Genomic DNA, 19,245 nt, shown 5'->3' with positions numbered 1-19,245 from the left:
TCCTCCATCCCTCTGGGGTTCCCGATTTAGGAATGGCATCTAGGTGATTCGTCGGGGACACGTGTTTAGACCTCGAAATTAGTCCACACCAAGAGGGACATCTAAATGTTCTCCGCAAAACAGTTTCTTCCCCTCGCCCCACCCAGTCCTCCTGGGCGCAGCCCATGAAACGCGAAAAAACCAGCACAGACCGTCAAAGCCAAAGGATTTATTATAGGTACACAGAGTGCGCGCCTGCCACACTCCCCCACACCCCTGGGTACCAGCGGCTTCTCCAGGTGGCCATGGGGGCTGCCCACAACCCGGTTCCCCCACTCCCCAGGGAAGTGCTCCAGCCAGAAGCATGCAGGGGGAGGGCTTCCCCTCGCCCCTCCCCTCCCGAAGTGGCATTTACAGCTGGAGGGGGGAGGAGAGAGGAAGACAGTTTTGAGCTCTGACGCCCCTCCCATTAAAAGCCTTCGCGGATGCGGGGCGGGGGGAGGAGGAGGTCGACGTTTTGCAAAAATAAACTAAGTCAGGAATTAACCGCATGGCTCTGAGACGGCGGAGTTCGGGGGCTAGGGCCCCTTCACTCCCCCTTCCCAGACAGAGATCAAGGCAGCATTGGAAGTGAGGTAAAGGCGGGGAGGGGGGCGTCCCCTCCCCACCCCCTAGCACCCTGGATGGTCCAGGGGACCTCACCAGCGCCCCCATGCCCATCCCTAGGGCGGGAATTATCGCCCCTACCACCCCAGCTTCTTGGGGCTGGATCTGGGCATTCGGGCAGGGAGCTTGGTTCAACTGGCCCCTTACCCGCCCCCCCAACAAGCTCAGTTATTGCATAAAAATAATGGAGCCCCAGCACCTGGGGTGGAGGTGGCGAGCGGGAAGGGGCCGAGATATGGCTATAGGGGCAGCAATCCCCCCACCACTTCTTGGGGTGCAGGAGAAGTCCCCTCCTTTCCGGTGCCGGTCAGGGCGCGTCCGCAGTGTTGGTGGGACTAGGGCCTCCAGCCCCTGCGGAAGAGAAAGTGTCTTTGTGCCCACAGTGCGGGGAGGAGGGGCGGGGAGGTGAGTCAGGCCCTGCGGGTGGGAAGTCACTTCCGGCGCCCGCTGGCCCTGCGCTCCCCCGCCTCCCGCTTGGGATTGCCCTCGTCTGTGGACGACGTGGTGGGTTGTGTCTGGCCCCAGCGGGCGATCTCGGCGTGTTCCCCCACCGAGGCGGCCACAGCCTCCAGCCAGCCGTTCATCTCCTCCTGGAGAGAGAAACAGGACACAGTCTATATTCGGAAGAGAGGAGACTGATGAATCTAGAATCAGACTGCCCACTCTGAACCTAAGTTTCCTCATCTATTAAATGGATAATAATAACAATAACAGTAATGATGATGATGATGTAAATAGTTACATAGCACTTATTTTGTGCCTAGCTCTGTTCTAAGCACTTTTGTGGATTAATTCACTTCATCCTATGCATTTGGATTATATCTAACTCCCACTATAGAGATAAACAGCAGGAAGCAATAATATCAGCAGACACAAAGCACTGTAATTTTACAGGCCCTGTAAGTGCTCTACCTGTATCAACTTATTTAATTCTCACAATAATCCTATGATGGAAAACTATTTTTATCTCCATTTTAAAGATAAGTAAAAGAGGCATGGAGGGAAGAAAGGCCTACTTCATAGCCTCTTGTGATGATGAATGAGGTAACAAGTGTTACTATTTTCAGCATCTCTTCAAACCACCTCCATGCCTGCTCCTCCTCCCTGACCTCTCCCCTTAGCCCCAGTCCCAAGGTCCACTCACATTCTTGTCTCTCACCCACCTCCTCCTCCCCTCCCCACAGGCCTGCCCTAATCCAGCCTTGTGGTCTCCCACTTGGGTTCCTGCCCTGGCCACCTCCTGTGCTCCACACGTCCACTCTCACCCTCTCCAATCTACCCTGCACATGGTAACCAAATGGATCTTTCTTATGCATCACTGTAACCCTCCCTTGCTCAAAACTCTGCCATGGCTCCCTAGTGCCCTTAGAATAAACTCCAGCCTCCGAATGACCCACGGTGTTGTTAGAGATCCAGCCTCTGGGAACCTTTCTGAGAACTTTCCTCCTTGAACTCTCTCCTCCAGCACAGTTAACCCTTTGCGATTCTGTACTTCTGGTTCTTTGCACTTGTAGTTCATCTTTTTTTTTTTTTTTTTTTAAGCTAACTCCCTCCCAACTTTCCAGTTTCATCTCAGAGGCCAAGGCAAGGAGGTTGGACGTTGTCCTGGGGCCTCCAGGCCAGCCCCTGATCTTCCACCTCCCCCCAGCTAGATTAGAAACTTCTGGTTTCTCATTGCCCATGGGCTTTCCCAGTTCAGCCCTGGTAACTCTGGCTTGTGCTTCTCCTCTTCACAGCCCCATCACTCTGGGCCAGGAGTCAGCCAGCCAGATGGTTCCTGAGGTCGAATAGGGGAGAGAAAGGAACAGATCTCACCTCATCTTTAGCCTGGAGCAAAAACTCACTGCCGTCCTGGGTTCTGTGGGAGAGGACACAGGATCTAGGGGCTCTGAGGCAGAGGCCCAGCCCACCCATCCACCAACCGTCCAGGGAAGCAGGGTATTGCTGGGAGGGGGAAGGTGGGTCTTGGACCCTCCCTCTTGCCCATTGAGGGGGCTCACTGGAGCTTGAAGACGTGCTTCTTTTTCTTGTAGTCACTAGCCACCTCGCTGGTGGCCTTGTGCAGGCTGAGCAGTGGCTCCCCGCCATGCGTGCCCCCCGATGCTGGGCCCTTGGCGTCCTTGTAGAAGCCCAGCTCCCCCTTGCTGAGCACGCAGTACAGGCTCACCCACGACCTGGGGTGACGACATGGGGCTCAAGGCAGAGTCGCAGCACTCTGCCTGAGTACTCTTCATTAATACCCTTCGTGGGCTGAATATGCTTGAGCCTTCCTCCCCGGGGACCTTTGCGCTAGTTGGGCCACACACCTGGAGTGCTCTTCCTTATGGCAGTTGCTGAGCTGAGAGGAGGGTCTAAGTCTCTGGGTACCAAGCCTTTGTCCAGGCTGGCCCCTGCTGGGGTTGGCCTTCCTTATCCCCTCCCACACTGAATTTCCTGAAGGCAGCACTTAAGCTGTCTCCTCCACAGGCCTCTGCTTGGGCATGTTCCTCGCCACTCCTCCACCACCCCCACCCCGAACCCCGATTCCCTGAAGGGAGATCTATTAGTCTATTGGTCTACTGTCTGGAGTGAGGAATTCTTGTCTCCCCATTCAGCGGAAGCCCCAATCGAGGAGGAAGTCTCCCACGATAAAAATACATCCAGGTGCCTCTGTTTATTCCCACCTTGCTCTCAGCACAAGGAGGAAAGACTACCTCCACAGGCAAAACCTCAATCTGTTCTGCCCAACTCCTTCTGCTTGTTCAACCCTTCCCTTATGGGCTCCACCTCTCCCCAGATTCTGCCTCTCAGTTGGACAAAAAAGGGTTGGACAATCCGGAGCTGGACTCCAAGAGTAGACACATCACTGTTAGGCCCCCATCTGGAAACCTATATGAGGTGCCCCCCCACCCCTCAGCCCTCAGTTTGGGATCCGCCCCTTATCAGGCCCTTCCTCAATTTGAAATTGAAATAAATGAACCCACCCCACTCACTGGTTGAAGGACCTCTCCAGGCTCCACCTCGCGAGCCTTGAGAACCCTCTAGACGAGACCCCACACCGTTTGCTATTAGCTCTAGTTAACTCTTGGGTTGGTTGCTATGAGATTGGGTAGTAATAACTTTTTCTTCAGGCCCCGCCCCCATCTAAGCTCCACCCACTCACCCATTGGACGCACTAACCTTAAGCCTCGCTCCTCCGGTTCATTGATTGATTCTTTGAAGTTAAGGCCCCCTTTTCAGGCCTCGCCTACCCCGCCACGGGTTGGGCGCCCTAAAGTTTAGCCCCACCGCCCTCTTCAGACCCACTTATTCATTCATTCGACCCTGAGCTTGGGACCCGCCTTCCAAAGCCCCGCCCACACGCTCACCGGTTGGACGACTTGCGGTTAGCGTCGAGCTCGCGCTTGCGCAGCAGGAAGCCCTCGTGCTGCACTGTATGAGTGGGCGGTGGCGGAGGCGCGGGGGCGGAGCTGCCCTGGGCCGGGGCGGACCGCGAGCGCCGGCTTCCCCCGCCCTCACCACCCTCTCGGGGCCGCGGCCGCCGTCGCGGCTTGGGCCGGTCCCGCGCCCGCGGCCGGTCCGGCCGAGGTGTCCGCTCGGGCGGCTCAAGCCCGTTGGGCAGGCGGCCGGGGGGAAGCTCGCGAGGCTGAGGCAGCGACGGCTGTGTGAAGGGAGGGGGAAGAGGGGTACTGTCCATAGTGGGGTGTGGGAGCCATCTGTCTGGGGGAACTCACAGGTCTGGGGGTCCCATCTGTCTGCAGGGCAATCTGTCTTGAAGGCGAGTATGGGAGGATCTCAGGGTTGGAGGCCCAACTCTTAAGGGCTCCCCCGGTCTTGGGAGTGGGTCTGTCAGGACTCCTACGTTTGGAATCCCTCTCTATCTTAGGGGGAAGGGAGTTAGACCTATGGAGGTAGGGGGTGCAGGCAGGTAGATGTCCCAGCATCTTTGTAGGAGGAATCTGGGGCCTCCTGTGTGCGTACGGCTGTCCGTAAGGAAATTTGAGACCCCCATTGGGCTAGAGAAAAAGTCCAGGACAGATGTGGGAAGAGTCTGGAGTCTACTTGTGTGTGTGTGTGTGTGTGTGTGTGTGTGTGTGTGTGTGTGTGTGTGTGTGTGTGTGTGTGTGTGTGTGTGTGTGTCTGGAGTCTACTTGTGTGTGTGTGTGTGTGTGTGTGTGTGTGTGTGTGTGTGTGTGTGTGTGTAGGGCGGTAGGAGTCTCTTAGGTCAGTGGCCTCATCTTTCGAAGGGAGAAAATTTCAGATTGTGGGAGGCATCTGGGAGCCCTCTCCATCCCCTGAGAGCCTCTGCAGGGTTCAGATAGGGGGGCAGGGCTAGGCACTGGTGTTTTTGGGATTCTGACTCCGGTGCTGAGGAGAGGGGCCCCCATACCCCCACCCACACCGAGGCTCAACTTACCCCAACAGGGAGCCCTGGGCCTGCCTCCTTCTCCTGCAGCTGCTCCACAATGTCAGCCAGGGTGGCCTTCCTGGAGGTGGGGGGGTGGGGGTGGGCACAGAAAGACCCAATGGAACTGGGATGGCTTCTCCCAGAGACCAGCCTGGCTGGCCAGAGGAGCCTCAACCTCTTAGCCTGAGATGCCGGGTCCCTGTCCACTTCTGCAGCTGCCTGTCTCAGATGTCTGCCTTACACACCACAGGTGCTCAGCACATGTCTGCCAAATGGAAGATGGAACCTCTCTCCCCTCTTGAGTTTTAAGCAACACAGAGACCAAAATGCAAACTGGTGCCTTCAAGCCTTTGAACATACTGTTGCCTTTTCCCACCCACCCCCTAAGCTTTCAAGCTCCCAGGGCTTCCCCCATCCCAGCCCTGATCATTCTGGGTCACACTCTCTGGTGACAAGTCTGTTTCCCCCACTGGACTGTGAGCCCCATGAAAGCAGGGCTGGAGCTGGTTGGGTCATTGCTCTCCCCAGCACATACTACACACAGAGTGGGCACTCAGCCAATGTTCACGAAATACAAAATTAAAAGGGGTCAGGAAGTCACTGTCACTGAAACGTATTTGACCAAAGGCCTCTTTCTGGGGACACAGCTGGTTGAAGTGATGTGCACAGCACACTCAGGATTCTGAAAGGCCTGGGTTCCAGTCATGCTTCACCCAAGCTGAGTGACTTGCCCTCTGTGAGCCTCAGTTGCTCCATCCATAAAATGGATATGATTACAGCACCCGGTTTATAAGGTTGAGAGAGACTGTGATAAAGGGTCTTAACTCCAATCAGGGAGGTGATGGTTCCACCATTAGCCCAGTGGAGAAACTGAGATGCAGAGAGGATAAAATCCCTGCCCAGGGTCATCCAGGGGATTTGATGCAGGGGTCAGAAACTCAGTAGCAGAGAACCTGCACCTGGAGGAAGCCACTGCCACTGTGGGATAGTGGGAACGACTCCCAACCTCTTCCAGCCTCAGTTTACATCTCTGCAGAATGGGTGCCACAAATGTATCTCCCTCCCTAGGCAGTTCTGAGCCCGGAAGCCCTCTCCGCTGGGCCTGTGCGGCTCCAGGAGCTCTCCGTGTCCCCCTTCCTCCACTCCCTGGGCACATGGGGCCTCACCCCTTGGCCAGGTCTCCTCTAGTGGGCATCTCCTGTTCGCTGGACTCCTGCCGCTCCAACCGCCGCTCCCGCCGCTCGCGCCGCCTCTCCATCTGCTCGTAGCGGCCCAGGGTAAGGCTGTGTGCCACCTCATGTTCCGTTGACTCCGGCCGCTCTGGCCGCCGCCTCCGCGCGGCCTCCTCAGATTGCTCGGCCGATTCCTGCCGCTCCTGCCGCCGCCTCCTGGGCAGCTCCTCCGCGCGATCAGCGGACTCCTGGCGCTCTGGCCGCGGCCGGACCTGCTCCGCTGCCGCGGGGGCCCCAGGGGTCTCCGCGGCGTCCTCTGGTGCAGCCGGCAGGGCCGTGGGCTCCACCCTCGCCGGGACCTCCGGCAGCCGGTCGATGCGCGGCTGGAGGCGCTCCGGCTTGAGCTCCTGGCGCACGTACCCCACCCGGGTCCGCACCTCGGCCGAGAGCGTGTCCGAGGCCCGGCGGGCCAGGGGCTCCAAGCCCCTCTCATAGCCCCCTGGTCGCAGCAGGGGCGCAGCCTTGGCCGCCAGTTCCGTAGGGTCTCCAAAGAACTTGCGCCCCAGTAGTGGGGTGGGCGGCTGCTTGCTCTGTTCTGCCTTGAGTTTCTCGATCTGGGGACAGAGGGGCCAGGCTCAGGCGGAAAGGCGGGGTGGGGGCGGGGCCTAGGAAGGTGGCTCGGGGTCGTCTGCCTCGCCATCTAGTTTATTAGTTATTAGTGAAAAAGCAAGGCTGTCCAGGCCTGTCTCTGCCAGGAGCTTAATTCCTGTCTTCTCCTGCAAACACCTAGGGTGCTTTTAAGAGTTGGCTAAATCATCACTTTCTCTAGGTGCCTTTCTGCCCCCCCCACTGCCTCCTTCCTTCTAGACCTTAAGACTTTTAATTACAATGGTCTCTTCTCCTCATTTTTCAAGCCTCAGATCAGACTCCCCCAGGCCAAGACAAGTGTTTCTGGGCTCTCATGTCCCCCTGTGCTTCCCCCATCCTAGCCCTGGACTGTCATTGGTGACAGGTGACAGATCTGTCCCCTACCCCCTTCAACCCTCTCCCCCCACCCCCGTCCCCCCCGGGACTGGGAGCCCAATGAGGGTGTGTCCCGGCTCTCACTCAACACAGCGCTGAGCCCCTGTGTTTGTCGCATAACAGAGAGATGGGTGTGGAGCCGTGGGAGGGGCGCTGGGGCAGGAAATGGGGTGCTGACCGTGGTCAGGCGCCGTAGAGAGCTGAACCTTTCTTCCCAGGCCGCAGCCGCTTTGCGGAAGGCCTCGTGTCGCCGGATAAGCTGCTCCACCTCGTCCACGCTGCTCCCCAGCTCCCGGCTCTGCAGGAGCGGCTCCTGGGCCGTCAGCCAGGCATCAGCCACCACTGCCTCCTGGGCAAACTGGTGCACTTCCAGCACTGAGGAGAGACATTTGGGGTAAGGGTGCTGGGGGCACCTGTGGGCCCTTCACAGGGGCACTGGCTATTTTTTCTGGCCTTCCACACCCCCTCTGGTTTCCCAGCCCTGACCGCTCTGGGCTCTGCAGGAAGGAGAGAGGCGGGGGCTATTTCCGAGGGCACCAGCTTCTCCCCTAGGTGTCTGCCATCAGGGAGTCAATGATAGGGCAGCCCCCTTGTCCACCCTCCCAGGCCTTCATGTTTGCTGCTGAGGACCCATGGGGTGTGCAAAGTATGACTGTCACCCTCTGGGCTTTTCCTGACACGCCGGGGCATATCCCTGTGCCCTTGAGCCACGTGTGTCTGGGGCCCCACTCACTCTGCTGCAGCCACTCCCAATGGCGGTCCCACTTGTCCGACACCTCCTCCTTCCTGGTTCCCAGCTTGTCCAGCTGTGCCTGGATCTGGGAGTGGCGGGTGGGTAGGGAGAGGCGTCAGGGGTGGCTCCCACCCCGATGGGCATAGATGGCAGAGGGAGACCCCTGCTCCCCTCCCACCTCATCAGCCACGGCACTCTTGTTGAGCAGCAGAGAGCGCCCCAGCTCCTGGCAGGCTGTCAGCTCGGGCACCCGTGCCTCCAGCTCAGTCTTCAGGCCCTGGTGGTAGTTCATGAGCACCTCCACCGATGACACGTCCCTACAGTGGGTGGTGGGTAGGAATCTGAGCCATGGGCCGCCTCCCTCGACCTCCCCCACCCCTCCACGTACGCAGCTCCTGATAAGCCCAAATCCCTGAGCTGGGATTCCACACCACCTCGGGACACCCCCCTCCCATGATCAAGTTCTCAAGGGCCAATCTTCTTCACTGATTCAATGATTCCAACTTTCCCAGAGGGCTAAAATGTCCCACTTTGGTGATTCTAACCTAGAATTTCAAGATCCAATTTTTCTAATTTTCTAAAGCTATACTTCTGAAGCTTCCACTAACCAATGATTCTAACCTAAGGCTGTGCTGTCCCATATGGTAACCACTAGACATGTGTGGCAGGTGAGCCCTTGAAGTGTGGCTGGTCTGACTTGAGATGTGTTCAAGTGTAAAGTAGACACCATATTTTGAAGATTTAGTATAAAGAAGAAGGTAAAATTATCTCAATAATTTTAATATTGACTATATGTTGAAGTAACAATATTTGGGGTATAATGGGTTAAATAAAATGAATTACTAAAATTAATTTTCACTTGCTTCTCTTTACTTTTTCTAATGTGGTTACAAGAAAATCTTTTTTTTTTTTTTTTTTTGCGGTACACAGGCCTCCCACTGCTGCGGCCTCTCCCGTTGCGGAGCACAGGCTCCGGATGCGCAGGCCCAGCGGCCATGGCTCACGGGCCCAGCTGCTCCGCAGCATGTGGGATCTTCCCGGACCGGGGCACGAACCCGTTGTCACCCGCATCGGCAAGCGGACTCTCAACCACTGCGCCACCAGGGAAGCCCAAGAAAATCTTAAGTTATATATGTGGCTCACATCTGTGGCCTGCATTGTATAACTATTGGACAGTGCCGTTCTAAGCTGTTATACGGTCAAAGCAAATTCCAAATTTCTGAAGGTTCTGTCAGTCAACAAGTGTAGCTTTATAAGTCTTAATATGTCCAGGGACTTCTCTGGTGGTCCAGTGGTTAGGACTCCACGCTTTCACTGCTGAGGGCCTGGGTTCGATCCCTGGTTAGGGAACTAGGATCCCACAAGCCACACGGTGCAGGGGAAAAAAAAAAAAAGACTTAATATGTCCAAATTTATTTCTGATGGTCCCACATTGTAATGATTCCTACCTAAGACTTAGTACGCCTAGAACAATCTTCCTGATTCTCCCCTATCTCCCAAATGTACCCTCCCCGAAACTGTCTACCTCAGTAAATTCACCCATCATTCATCCGTGACTCCTCTTTTTCCCTCAGCCCCTTAAGCTAATCCATCAGTCAAGACTGGACATTTATAACTTGAAAACATACTCTGTGAAATGATATGAAATCTGAGATTTGTTTTAAAATAACTCCGTCAAGGGTGGAGGGGACGTGGGGGAGTGTATAGATGAAGATGGGCCAGGTGTTCACTGTACACACGTGGGTTCCCTATGTGTTACTGCTACATCTGTGTAGAGTTGAAATTTTCCATAATGAAAAGATTTTTTCAATTCCTAAAATCAATCATGCTGCCTCATTTCTTCAACGGCCACACTGGGCCAAGCCAACATCACCTCTCACTTGGGTGATGGCGGCAGCCTCCTGACTGGCCTACCTGCTTCCACCCTGGCTCTCCATCATCTACTTGTCACAGGTACCTGGAGTGATCTTTCTCAAATGTGTATCATATCACATCACTCCCCTGCCCTAAGTTCTCCCATGGCTCCCATCTCACTCCAAGCAAAGGGAAACTCCTCACCATGCCCTATGGCCCCTCTGACATCATTTCCTACCATTCCCCACTCTCCCCCCTCACTCCATCCAGCCACAAGGACCACCTAGCCTTTGCTGAAACATGTTTAACGACAGCCTACCTCAGGGCCTTTGCACTTGCTGATCCCTCCACCTGGAAGACCCTTCCCCCCAGAACTTTACCAACTCACGATCACTTCACTCAGGTCCCCTTACCTTGCTCTATTTTTCCTTTATTACTCTCTGAAATAACATCACGTGTTTGTTTATTTACTTATCTGTTGCCTGCTTCCTCCCTCAGAATGTAAGCTGCATCAGGGCAGGGGCTGGACCTTGCTCACCATCTGGCGTACAGTAGGCATCAGTAAATATTTGCTGAGTAAACGAATGCAGGCTCAAGGGCCTACAGTTCACAGAAACAATGTTATGTATCCACCACTCTCCAGGCCCTTGTTTTCCTGGACGCACTGCTGGGCTAACATTTCCCAGCCTCCCTGGCAGATAGGTTGGGACCACTGAGCCAACAGAACGTGAGTGCAGGTTTAATCCCTAAAAGCTCCCACGGTATCCTCCCACTTTCTTTTTCTCATCTGTAGCTGGATGCAGAAGGTCCAGCAAATCACCCCAGGGCTGATGATGGAAGAACACTGGCTCCCAATCACCGTGGGACAGGCTTCTGCTGGATACTTATATCGAACTGTTATGTGAGCAATAAGTCAGTGCCTACTAGGTTAAGCCTCCAGTACACCTCCCTGTCCCTATCTTGAGTCAGCCCATCCCATGCTGCGACCCCTCCACAAAGGCAGGAGGATGCACTGTGCTCTGAGCCGCAATGCCAGGCCTGACAAGGGGTCTTAAAACACAAGAAGCATGTGGAACAGTGCACGGTAGGCAGAGGTGCTACACAGGTATTGGCTATTGTGATTTCTTTTATGGGAAGGGGACTGCTGATGGGCTGGGGGTTGCTGCCCAAAGGCAGGTAAGAAGCCCGAGGTGGGATGAGGGGCACCTGGGCTTGTCAGCCGCCCCAATCTGGCCGGCGATGCCATCCATCCAGGAGAGCAGGTCACGGGCCTGGCTGTGGAATCGCAGGGCGTCAGCCGTGGAGCTCACGTGCAGGCGGGCATCCTCGCAGGCTGCCAGCAGCTCCTTCCAGCCCAGCAGCACCTCCTGCTCCCGGCTGGCGATGGCCTCCGCGTACTCGCCCGCGTACACCGTCCGCAGCTGGGCTGCCCCCTCCTGGAGCTGCCGTACCTGAGGGGCATGCCAGGTCGAGCACCAGCCCTCGACGGGGTCCAGGCTCCACCCTCTCTTTCCCCCATCTGCTGGCTGGATGCAGAGCCTAAAGAAGTAAGGAGCCTGCACCCTTGAGATTCCAACTGGGTTTCATTCCTATCCGCTGCCTGATTTCTTTTTGACTTTCCCACTTTCTGACTTCTTTTAAACCCACTACCGTATTTCTCTCACGTCTGCTGCCTGATGTTTCTTTGACTTACCTGCATTCTGACTTCTTTTACACCTACCATCAGGTTTCTTTCAGTCTACTGTCTGATTTCTTTTAGTCTGAGAGCTCTATTTCTATTGGGTCTGCCACCTCATTTTTTCAGGCCCACCTCTATCTTGTTTCTTTCAGGAAACCCTTCCTCCACCCTGACATCTATTAGACATGCTGTCCAATATTTTCCACTCCATTTTTTTCAGACCCACTCCCTACTACCCAATTTCCTTCAGAATCTCTATCCAATCACTATCAGGTCTCCTGCCCAATTTCCGTTGGTTCTGCTGTGTGTGTTAGACCCACTGCTCACTCTCCACGAGCTCAACCACCTGATTTCTTTTGGCGGGACCACCATATTTTTATCAGACCCACCATGTAATCACTATCAGTCTCTCTGCCTGATTTCTAACAGTCATCTGTACGATGCATATACAATAATTGTCCAATTTCTACCTTCCATTAGACCTGCAACTCAATTTCCTTCGGTCCTACTGCTTGAGTCCTATTAGGCCCACAGCTTCATTTCCATCTGATGTCTCAGATCCACCTCCTAATTCCTATCAGACCCACTGCCTGATTCCTATTAGCTCTGATTTCCATTCATTAAATCCAAACCCACCAAATTTCTTCGAGGAAAATCATGTGATTTCTGTCAGAGACCTGCTGCCTAATTTCTATCTGCCCCACAGCCAAATTTCTCTCAATGCCCTCGCAATTCCTTTTAGACTCTCCATCTGGATTTGGGTAACAGTTTCTAGGAGAACCCCTGCCCAATCTCCACTGGAAACACCGTCTAATTTCTATCAGGTATGCTATACCACTTTTCCTCCGTCACTGTCTGAGTCTATGCAGCGTGCCATCAGTCCGTCTTCCACCTGCCGCATCGTGTGATTTCTCCCTGTTCCGTGGTCTGTTTTCTATCTATCTCACCATCTAATTTCAATGTGGTCCACAGCCTGATTTTTGCCTGCTCTGCTGCCCCCATCCCTTGGTCACACTGTCCAGGCCCTCCCACCTGTCCCTCCTGGCCGCCAGCTCCCCACCTGGGACACGAGGAGCTGCAGGTCGTGTTCAAAGGCGCGCAGGGTCCGCTGCATGGAGCCGGCGCTGGGCCTCGGCTCAGGCGGGGTGGTCAGGCGAGGCAGTCGCCTCCGCTTCTCCTCGATCTGTCCTTGAAGCTCTCGGGCATCGCTGAAGAACTTGTGCAGCTCCCGAGAGGCGGCCAGCAGCTGGGCCCGTGTGCCCATTAGCTCCAGAAGCTCGGCCCAGGCCTCGTTCAGCCCATCCTTCCACTCAGCCATGGTGGCCGCCGCCGTGTGGCCGCCCTCGATCAGCTCGTCCACCATCTGGTTCACCGCCGCCAGCCGCTCCCGCCCTGCCGTGCCGGTCTCACTGGCGAACTCCGAGAATTTCTCCTGCAGCACCTGCCACCGGGAAATGGGGGCCCCAGCGTGGGCAAAGGTGCCGTACACGCCGGCCCCCTCCAGCCCACCATCTTGTGGCAGGTGAGAACAGTAACAACACTCATGAAGACAATCAAAAAATATCCAACACTTACTGAGCGCTCATTCTGTAGCGATAATAGTAACAACAAGAATAAAAATAAGACGACAAGAATAATAACTAACGCTGTGTTAGGCCCTGTGTGTGCTCGGTACTGTCCTAAGGGCTTTACGTCATATTAATCCATCTGTGTCTCAACAGAGCCATGCGGTGGTGCTATTACAATTCTCCTATGATGGATGGGGAAACTGAGGCCCAGAGAACCTTAGTAGCAGACACAGCGGCCACTGGATCATTGCTCCTTCCTAATGCTGCTCACCGTGACGTGCTCAAAGTCCTGGCCGAGCTCAGGTGAGCCAGCTACCACCTCCTTCTCTGCGATCCAGTGCTCGAGCTCGTCCACCTGGCGGCTGAGCTGGTACAGCCAGTACTGCTGCTCCAGGCCCACCCGGCGTTCCTCGCCCAGCTCCTTGAGTGCCACGTACAGGCGGTCCACCTGAGACTGCCGCCGGCTGATCTGCTCGCTGCTGGGGGACAGGGAGGGGCAGGGATGGAGCCCCCTGAGACTTCCAGGACAGAGCTCTGACCCCCTGCCACCCCCCGCCCCAGCTCAGGGCAGAGCTGTGCAACCCTGCAGGCAGGCCACCCTTCAGGCAAGGTTGAGTCCCGTCAGGCTCCTTCACGCAGGTCTCTGTTCTGCAAGCCTTGGAGGCAGCCAACCCAGCACTTGCATCTCAGCGCTCAGGGAAAACTCTGCTTTCCTAAGCTTGATAAGCTCATCACCCCCTCCCTCCACCCCCTCCCAGCCTTCCAGTCCGTGGTCCCACACTTGGCCCCTCCAGCGACCTGAGTGGGACTCCAGACCCCCTACTTGGGTCCCCAGACAACCCACCTCACCTCCAGTCCCAGTCTCCAGGCTCAGGCGGACAGAGGTCTAGCTCTGTGCCTCTGTCTCAGATCTCACCCCTCGGCCCAGCCTCCTAGATGTGGGCCCTGCACTTAAACTCAGGGAGGCCATATGACCCGCTGTCCAAGAGGTTTCAGGCCATGCCCAATCCCAGTGCTCCAGGCTTTTTTGTCCTAGGGAGAGGACCCTTCTCTGTCCTGAGCTCTTACTTCTCCCCTCAGACCTAGACATCACCCCCCTCCCCTACACTCAAATCCTAGTGCTCCCGGCCCCACCCCCTCAAACATCCCTGTGCAGCGCTCCTCTCCTCCCGGCCCCCAGCCACTTGCCAAAATCCGAAAGCACCAGCCCGGGGCAGTGAGGGACCCCACCCCCACCCCAGTGTCCAATCCTGGCCTTGCCCCAATTTCCAACAGCGAAGCTCCAGATCCTGCTGGATCATTCCCTAAGAACCGGCCCCGCGCCCCTGCGTGGCCCCGATCCCCCGCCCGCCCACCTGTCCGGGTGCCCCATCTCCAGCAGCGCCCGGCACTGGCGCGACAGCTGCGCGATGCTTTCCTCGTAGTTCTCCACGCCCTGCTCCAGCTGCAGGTGCTTCTTGAGCAGCTGCAGGGTACTCTGTTCGTCCTGGGGGCACACGGCGCCCGCGATGAGGAGGCAGGGGCCGGCCCCGGGCTCCAGCGCCCCCAGGCGCCCCACGCACCCCCAGCCCGGGCGCACCTTGCCCTTGTCCTCACTCATCATGAGCAGCTCCTGCTCGCCCAGCCACGCCTCCACCTCGGCCACGTCGAAGTAATACTGCTCCACTTGGAAGGCGGCGTCCAGCACCTGCTGCCGCCGCTCGGCCGCCTCCCGCAGTCCGGCCCAGGCGCTCTGCAGCTGCTCTTGGCCGCGGCGCACGGCCTCAGCTTCGGGGCTGCGCAGCGACGCCAGGGCGCCCGCGCGCTCCAGCACCTCCTCCAGGCGCGTCCCGTGCGCCTGGATCTCCCGCCGCAGGCCCTGGGGGTGGGAGTGGAGAGGAGCGTTCAGAGGGCACCTCCACGACTGGCGCCGCCCAGGAGAGGAGAACAAACAGCCGCAGATGGCCCACCACGTGCCGGGTACCACTTAAGCATTTTGCGGTTCCTCGCTCACTCATCCCCCCCCCACGTTGCAGGTGGGAAAACAGGCACGGAGAGGTGAAGTATGTTGCCAGAGAACAAGCAGCTAGTAAGGGGGTGACAGGATTTGAACACAGGAGGCTGGGTCCAGAGACTCTGCTCTCAAACAAGATGCCCGGTGATTGCAAGATTACCCCCCTAATGGTTGCAACACAGACCTAAACACAGGTATCATTTACATGCGTATCATTTACATACAGTGAAGTGCACCAATCTTAGGGGTGCAGCTCGACACATTTTTACACATTATACACCTGTGTACCCAGATCAGGATACAGAATTCTTCTGTCACCCCCAGAAGGTTCTCTCCACCAGCTCTGTAATTGCTGAGTACTTTAGTTAACCTCTTCTATGCCTTGGTTCCCCAACTGGTAAGTGGAGTTAATAATAATAGCCAACACCAAGTGCCTGCCAGACACCTTGCTAAGTAAGGGCTTTGCATAATGTAGCCACTCTTTTTTTTTTTTCCTGCCACACCTCATGGCATGGAGCGAACCTGTGCCTCCCGCAGCGGAAGCGCAGAGCCCTAATCACTGCACTGCCAGGGAATTCCCTGCAGCCACTCATTTACTCCTCACTCCAACGCCAGGAGCCAGACATCGTTCTCATTCTCATTTCACAGATGAGGAAACTGAGGCACAGGAGGTTGAGGAACTTGCTGAAGGCACATGGCTAGTGGTGGCCCCCTAATATCTACCTTGTGGGGTTGCTGTCCTGTGGAGCACTTGAACCGTGTCCGGCAGGCAGTAGGTGCTCAATCAACACCAGCAGCTAGTATGTGTTTAACAACCCCTGTGTAGCCAACACTCTCGCACACACACAGCTGAGCTCCCCCAATTATAAGCATTAAGTGCACTTGATCAGTTTCCTCAACTGTGAAAACGATGGGCCAATTTTGTTTGTTCCCAACACTGTTGACAGCCAGGAGTATTTTCATCAAGATAGAAAAACAAAACTCAAAGCAAAACTCCAGCCTCTTAAAGAATTCCACCAAGTGCAGCATAATCACGAATCTTTCCAAAATAATTTCTGAACTCACCTTCCCACCATCCTTCAATGCCCTATTCTCCCAACTTAGATTTTTTAAAAAATAAAAGGTGGTAATGACAATACCTACCTCACAGGGTTATTGTGGAGATTAAATTAAATAACTGATATAACCCCCTAGGACAGTATTTGGCACATAGTAAGTCTTTAATCGATGTATTATTATTATTGTTATCATTATTATTATTATTTTTTGGCCATGCCGCGTGGTATTCCGGATATTAGTTCCCCTGACCAGGGATCAAACCTGTGCGTGTCCCTACAGTATACATATATTCCCATATCCCCTCCCTCTTGAAGCGTAGAGTCTTAACCACTGGACCATCAGGGAGGTCCCATCACTGTATTATTATTACCCCTCTTATATATGTCTTACTTTGGGCTTTGGTGAGAGAGTGGCTTTGATCAAAGGGTTCCTCTGGGGCTTCCATGGTGGTGCAGTGGTTGAGAGTCCGCCTGCCAATGCAGGGAACGTGGGTTCGTGCCCTGGTCCGGGAGGATCCCACATGCCGCGGAGCGGCTGGGCCCGTGAGCCGTGGCCGCTGAGCTTGCGCATCCGGAGCCTGTGCTCCGCAGCGGGAGAGGCCACAGCAGTGAGAGGCCCGCGTACCGCAAAAAAAAAAAAAAAAAAAAGGGTTCCTCTGCAATTGGCTTCCTCTGCAAAAAAGTTCCCTAAGCAACTGGAGAAACACGGCTCTAGACCAAGTCTCTACTTATTTAGATGTGGAAATTGAGTCTCAGGGAAGTAAATAAAGGTCCAGAGATTTTTAGCGGCTCAGAAGTCCCCCACTGTGCTCGGTATAGGTGTCAGCCCTCCGATTCTCTCTGTCCTCTCTCCCTATAGGTGTCTGCGGTTCTTGTTGGTTTGTTGTTTTCTTTTTCGTGGCCCAGTAGCCAGTGTCCTTACTTCTAGTCACAGGACCCTAATTTTCATGTGGGGAATCCCCTTGTCTCCATCTCAGCCCAGATAAAGTTAAGGCTGACCCCACCTACAGGTTCCAAGGGCGAGCCCTTAGTCCAGACCAGGCCATTCAGAGCTGTCTAAATCCCTGACCACCATGATTAGTTCAGTGTGGACATGTGATTCAAGTTGAGCCCAAAAGAGTTATTCCTGGGACTACTGCTGAAATTACTGAGAGAGAAAAATTCTCTTCAGTTTTACTGGTGGGATATAAACTTGAATCTGTTGGAGTTCTTTTACCAGCAGGAGAGGAGAGCTGGCCTGAGAACAAAGCTAACAGGAAAAAAAAAAATGGAAATGAGAGATTCATGACGTCTTGGAAGCACCTGATGCATCTATCTGCGGTCCACGGTCTCCGCAGTTACAAGAGCCTATAAATTCCCCTCTTTGGCTTTAACCACCTTGAGCTGTTTTCTATCATTTGTATCCAAATGTGTCCTAACCCACTCCCCTGACGTGGCTCTGCTCACCTGGTTCTTTTTGATGTACTGCTGGACGGCCTGCAAACCACTGCCTCGCTCTGTCTGCATGGCCAGTGGCAGCCGCTCCTGGACCCATGCCTGGAGAGGAAATCAGGGATAAGGTCAAGGGAAGGACACAGGGAGCAGGGCAAGGACCCCTCCCTCCCAGCTAAACTGTAAGCATCCAAGCCTCCCCGGCATCCAAGGCCCTTCCTCGCCTAAAAGTCTGGTCCTGTCTTCAGCCTCCTCTCTGGACATGTTCTGTCTTGCTCTCTGCACGTGAGCCAGGCTCATGCTTACCTCTGGCCTTTGCACAGGCAGGTCTTGCTTCCTGGAATTCCCTTCCCACTCCCTCAGCAGGCTCCCTCAAATGTACTCTTCCTTCACGTCTCAGCTCAGACATCCCCTCCTCCAGGAAACTCTCCCTGACTTTTGAACTTGGCCAGATGCCTCCTCCCGGCTTTCACAGCCCCCTGCTTCCCCCATCACATTCCTAACCACACTGGGTTGTCACTGACTTAGGACAAGTCTGAATGAACAAATTAGTGAATGGCTGAATGAGGAAATGAATGGATGAGTGACAAGTGAGTAAGTGAATAATAAATAAATGAGTGAAAGAATGAATAAAGGATGAGTGGATGAATAAATCAATAACTTCATGAATAAATCAATGAGTGATTGAAAGTGTTAATGAAATGTGGAAGAGTGAATGAATGAGTGAATAAGTAAGTGAAAAACTTAAGGACTGAATGACTGAGTCTATCTGCTTATTAGTGGATAGGTCCCTCAGCCATCTCCACCCTTGAACTCTCCTAAGTCCCATGGCCCCGCCCCCATCCCAGTCTCCACCCCCTCTGCCGGCTGGCCCGCCTCTGGCCTCATGCCCCGCCCCACCCTCGCACACCCCTCCCGCCCCAGATCCCCGCGCGGATCCTCACCAGCTCGTCCTCGACGTCGTGCGCCACCTGGTGCAGCTCCTTGGAGGCGAGCAGCAGGCGGCGGCGCTCCTGCAGCGGCTCGAGCAGACGCACCAGGCGCTCGCCCACCGCGTTCTGCCGCTCGCCCACCAGCTCCTTGCTCGCCGGCTCCAGCGGCAGCGCCGCCGTCTGCGCCTGCAACTCTCCCACCTCGCGGTACCACTCCTCCACTTGAGACTCCATCGACTGTAGGGACAAGGGTAGGGTCAGCAGGCCCCACCCTCCCTCCTGATCCCGCTGTGGCTCTCCAGTACCTTTATGGTGACAGCCAAACCCCTGGTCGAGGCCCACTATTCCACTCTCCCCTGGCCCAATTCCTTCCAGAAGCGCTGCCCTCCTCTCTGATCCTGCAACCCACTAAGCTAGTTCCTGTCTCAAGGCCTCTGCCGTAACTATTCCCTCTACCAGGCATGCTCTTCCCAGTCAATCAGATTTCAGCTTAGCTGTTACCTTTTCAAAGAGTCTTTCCTGACCCCCTGGACTAAAGTGGCCCATTAGTTCATTAGTTCTCAGAAAAACCCTTCGAGGTTGGTGGTATCCCTATGTTACAGAGGAGGAAACTGAGGCCCAGAAAAGTTAGGTAATTTGTCCAAAGTGTCAACCTTTCCAAATATCAAAAATAAATACAAAGCTATAATGGTTGATGTGCCACAGGGATAGACAGAACGTGGAAAAGCAGACCCAAGTACACAGGAGAATTCAGTTTATAGATGCCATTTC

The 19,245-nt window shown here is 55.0% G+C and overlaps 1 protein-coding gene across 11 annotated transcripts in view; it reads right to left on the bottom strand.

The window, feature by feature from the left end:
- Positions 1-193: 193 nt before the first annotated feature.
- The window catches only part of SPTBN4 (spectrin beta, non-erythrocytic 4), a 72,311-nt gene continuing 53,259 nt past the window's right edge, over positions 194-19,245 (bottom strand). For 8 of the 11 annotated variants that reach the window (XM_049703912.1, XM_049703913.1, XM_033430935.2 and 5 more), the window contains 16 exons: positions 18,487-18,711; positions 17,558-17,647; positions 14,640-14,918; positions 14,416-14,546; positions 13,332-13,536; positions 12,553-12,933; positions 11,021-11,265; positions 8,139-8,277; positions 7,961-8,045; positions 7,406-7,602; positions 6,199-6,818; positions 5,042-5,111; positions 3,993-4,285; positions 2,646-2,819; positions 2,461-2,503; positions 194-1,235 (listed from right to left, as the gene is read on the bottom strand). In XM_049703912.1, coding sequence (XP_049559869.1) covers positions 1,077-1,235; positions 2,461-2,503; positions 2,646-2,819; positions 3,993-4,285; positions 5,042-5,111; positions 6,199-6,818; positions 7,406-7,602; positions 7,961-8,045; positions 8,139-8,277; positions 11,021-11,265; positions 12,553-12,933; positions 13,332-13,536; positions 14,416-14,546; positions 14,640-14,918; positions 17,558-17,647; positions 18,487-18,711 — 3,336 coding nt within the window. In that variant the 3' untranslated portion in view covers positions 194-1,076. Of the gene's footprint in view, positions 1,236-2,460; positions 2,865-3,992; positions 4,286-5,041; positions 5,112-6,198; positions 6,819-7,405; positions 7,603-7,960; positions 8,046-8,138; positions 8,278-11,020; positions 11,266-12,552; positions 12,934-13,331; positions 13,537-14,415; positions 14,547-14,639; positions 14,919-17,557; positions 17,648-18,486; positions 18,712-19,245 lie in introns of those variants that run through there. The other 3 variants (XR_007474488.1, XM_049703914.1, XM_049703915.1) reach the window with 3 other exon arrangements.

This window comes from Orcinus orca, chromosome 20 (assembly GCF_937001465.1).
Source record: "Orcinus orca chromosome 20, mOrcOrc1.1, whole genome shotgun sequence".
Classification (NCBI taxonomy): Eukaryota; Metazoa; Chordata; class Mammalia; order Artiodactyla; family Delphinidae; genus Orcinus; species Orcinus orca.
This window is presented reverse-complemented; position numbering and strand designations above follow the sequence as displayed.